Source organism: Armigeres subalbatus, chromosome 3 (assembly GCF_024139115.2).
Source record: "Armigeres subalbatus isolate Guangzhou_Male chromosome 3, GZ_Asu_2, whole genome shotgun sequence".
Taxonomy (NCBI): domain Eukaryota; kingdom Metazoa; phylum Arthropoda; class Insecta; order Diptera; family Culicidae; genus Armigeres; species Armigeres subalbatus.
In genome coordinates this window covers 15102453-15106360 of record NC_085141.1, presented here as the reverse complement: position 1 = coordinate 15106360, position 3908 = coordinate 15102453, and the positions used below count along the sequence as shown (strand labels likewise).

The 3908-nt window shown below is 40.5% G+C and overlaps 1 protein-coding gene across 1 annotated transcript; it reads right to left on the bottom strand.

Moving 5' to 3' along the window:
* Window positions 1-2502: 2502 nt before the first annotated feature.
* Window positions 2503-3622, bottom strand: LOC134227298 (uncharacterized). The gene is made up of 3 exons (XM_062708671.1): window positions 3452-3622; window positions 3187-3381; window positions 2503-3121 (listed from the first exon to the last, which is right to left on the bottom strand). The coding sequence occupies exons 1-3, from the start codon at window positions 3507-3509 to the stop codon at window positions 2919-2921; spliced, it is 456 nt and encodes a 151-aa protein (XP_062564655.1). The 5' UTR covers window positions 3510-3622; the 3' UTR covers window positions 2503-2918.
* Between the last annotated feature and the right edge of the window lie 286 nt (window positions 3623-3908).

Here is a 3908-nt window from a genome sequence, read left to right as displayed (position 1 = left end):
CGGCGTGACAAATTTTAAACGGCGGCGCGCCGACGCAAAAATGTCGGCGGCGGCGGCGTGCCAAAAACTGTCGGCGGCGGCGGCGTGGCGCGGCGGCGCACACCTCTAATCAGGAGTGATTCAGTTTGATTCTAAATTTTCGACCACTATTCTAGTTTGCATCTGGAGCAAAATAGAACAAACTCGCTGGTTTCCCCAGCAGTGTTCTATTCATGTTTTTCAAATTTTCAATTAATTGAAATCATTATGTTACTGCCAAGAAAGGCGCCGGAATTGCAAAGTGGATTGATCCGTAGATAAAATGACGCATCCATGCACCAAAACAATTGAAAAATATTTGAATCTCGTGATTCAATCGTGGTTCAAATCTGCAGAAAATAGGAGCGTTATACCAGTTTTATTTTTTTGACGGTTGACTGGTATAAAAACTGAATCTAGAACAGCTGCTGAGAAATTCAATGTTTCAGATTCATATTCAAACTGACAGCCCCGAACGATTTGAATCACTGCTGATTTTACTCTAAGGACCAATAAAGCAGCTAGTAAGGATGGTATCGGAGCTGAGCTCATGAAGATGGGCCCGGAAAAGTTAGCCATTTGCCTGCACAAACTGATAGTCAGAATTTGGGAAACTTAACAGCTACCGGAGGAGTGGAAGGAAGGGGTTATATGCTCCATCTACAAGAAAGGCGACAAGCTGGAGTGGGAGAAATTTCGAGCGATCACCATCCTTCACGCCGCCTACAAAGTGATATCACCGATCATCTTCCGACGTCTGTCACAACTAGTGAATGAGTTCGTGGGAAGTTATCAAGCCGGCTTCGTTGACGGCCGCCTGACAACGGACCAGATCTTTACTGTTTGGCGAATCCTTCAAAAATGCCGTGAATATCAGGTCCCAACGCACCATCTGTTCATTGATTTCAAGGCGGCATACGACAGTATAGACCGCGTAGAGCTATGAGAAATTATGGACGCTTCCCTGGGAAGCTTACCAGACTGATCAAACCAACGGTGGATGATGTGCAAAACTGTGTGTAGATTTCGGGCGAACACTCCAGATCGTTCGAATCGCTCCGTAGACTAAGACAAGGTGATGGACTTCTGTGAGTGTTGTTCAACATTGCGCTAGAAGGTGTCATGCGGAGAGCCGGGTGTAACAGCCGGGGTACGATTTTCAACAGATCCAGTCAATTTATTTGTTTCGCGGATGATATGGAAATTGTCGGCCGAACATTTGCAAAGGTGGCAGAACTGTACACCCGCCTGAAACGTGAAGCAACAAAAGTTGGACTGGTGGTGAATGCGTCAAAGACTAAGTACATGCTTGTGGGCGAGATGGTCTAGTAGCCTACAAATATCGACAAAGGGAGTGATAATCCCGAGCAAAATATGATCAGAATGCATCGGGATAGAGATATATCGAGATGTAGAAAGCCAAAATGTATGTAGATTGAAGGGACCGAGAAAACCATCGACATAGGGAGAGATATCGAGATGTAGATAGAAAGTTGACTGTATTTGGTTCCAATTCAAGTTGTTGAAGAATTTGTTAACATGTGACAATGACGAAAGACGACGTATTGCTGCTGCGAATATTGATTCCCTTGGCTTACGTAACCAGCTCAGATTCCGCAACATACAGATGGATACGAAATTTTCTCTCTGCAGATGGAAACAATTTCCCAGCCATAGGTGTAACGACGCTGCCACCAACCAGGTAGCTATCGCGACGGAAAAATCGAGGGCAATCCGTTCGCGGCGAAGCCTACTTCTCTCTTAATTTCTCCCTGGAATAATTTCCTTCAGAAAACAATATTGGCTTCATTGACCACAATTATGAAAGAGATTATTGAGAAACGTCTTTATATTTGTAAGTAACTATACGTCTTCATGCGATTTATTTAATGTGTAAAAGTTTAGCATAGCATAGTATAGTTACGGTGTACTTCGTAGATTGGACACTAGTGATACTCACGTTTTTCTTTTGAAATCCTTATTCAGAAATCAAGGTGGGTGTGGTCCTTGATTTCAATTTAGGATAAAAATCACAAAAGCATGAGGATTACTACTCCTGGCCACGCCCATCTTCACCGTAACTTAGGAGGGGAAGGAAGTGTTGATGTAGTACTTACTTTAACGTGTAACGTGTGTTTACTTAAATGTGTAAAATTTTAGCACAGAAATACATATTTAAAACGCTTTAGGCAACACAGTAAACACAAGCTAGAGAGCCTCGAAAGAATTTATTTAAAACCAAATATGAAACAGGTAATTAAAATGTTGAGCAATAATTGAGTTAATGAAAAAAAATAACAAATGTGATAAATTACTTCTTAACTGTTCCCAATTTGCAAGGTTTTTGCTTGCTCAGATAATCGTACATATCAAATTTTGAAAATAGGACTGATTTTTTCGAAGCATAATGAGCCGGCCAGACTGAATAACATTTTATTCAAATTATCAACGTGATAAATCTCGAAGAAAACGAAGAAACGAATCCAATCTCTTTAAATATTTAATTTGTAGATCAAAACTATTGGTGGAGTGATGCTAATGCTTTCTTAATTCTCTCTATTAATTTATTCCATTACAGCGTTATTAATTTTTGCCTTGAATTTTAAAACAAACGATTTCATACTGCAGTGAAATCATTTCGATCTCCCGATGTGAATCTATTCTAAAAAAGTGTTGTATTGTAAGCTTTGCAGTACATACTATTATTTATTAAAACGTACTATTCTATTTTTGTTCCGACGTTTCCGTCCACATTTAGAACCCATCTCCCATCAGCTGAATAAAATTGAATCTACGCAGCAAAAAAACACTAATACAAGGTCAAAGTCAATATCGTCCTTTTGAAATAAATTCGTGGTTCATTACTACAAAAAACTAAAACGTCCCGGTTGACTTGTGTTTTATTTCAGCACCCACGTTGATGCAATTAAACTCGCCACCACCAGAAGCAGGCTCCATCCGACCGTAATGCCACTGTTGCATTTATTCGTATTGCACGCTTTGCAGGAAAAGCTTCCGTTAGGAATGTCCGCTTCCAGGCGACACAAACTGTCTCTAGTTTCGAAGAGACAACCCTTGACTATATGTGACGCATTTTGCGCATCTGAAACAGATAACGATATCGACATTATGGGCTTAATATAATGCACACTTTGCAACTATGCTTACTTAGCTCGGTGAATTGCAACGCTACGCACTGATAGTTTCCGTTGTAGAGCAGCGACTCAGCTAGCTTGGGATAGAATATACTCGACTGTAGGGCCACCACGTGGGCGGTATCATTACTGCACTGAACAATACGATCTTTCTCTTCGCCGCGACATTTCTCCGCATTTAGACACTGGTAGCACTCCAGCGAGGTGACTTGGTAAAAACAAAAACAGGATTAGAATTTTTTAAACTGATTGCTGTGAAAATGTGAAATTTAAATTACCTGAGTTCAAAACTGTCACCACGATGAAGAGAGTAGCGATTGAATAAAATGTTAACATATTGCAACGCAGAGCGAGATTCGACAACTGATCGAGTCGAACAAATTCAGCCAACTTCACCGAAGGTTAACACTCAGCTTATTCTGATCCGAATAAGCCGAAATTGCTCAAGTGCTCTACCGTTGGTTGAAACAGCAAACAATGTGCACAATGTTGCAACTTACAATCAAGCGATAGTTACCTCACTAGGGTAACCCAAAGTATCGATTGTAATAAATGTGGCGTTACTCATTGATTGATCAAAAAGAACTTACCCATCCAATTATATTTCAACATTGATTTCATACAACCAAAATATGACTTTTCTATGCTAGTTTAAATTACAACGAAGCCATAAATAATCGCTCACCCTAGCACCCGCCCCCAGCACGAGTAGTGTAATGTTTGTTTTCTTTATCA

What these genes read in the sequence shown, in the direction of transcription:
- LOC134227298 (XM_062708671.1), bottom strand. Translation starts at nt 3,509, where the DNA reads ATGTTAACATTTTATTCAATCGCTACTCTCTTCATCGTGGTGACAGTT. An exon ending in GGTGACAGTTTTGAACTCAG is followed by an intron (nt 3,382 to 3,451) that starts GTAATTTAAATT and finishes GTTTTTACCAAG; the next exon opens with TCACCTCGCTGGAGTGCTAC. An exon ending in GTTGCAATTCACCGAGCTAA is followed by an intron (nt 3,122 to 3,186) that starts GTAAGCATAGTT and finishes TATCTGTTTCAG; the next exon opens with ATGCGCAAAATGCGTCACAT.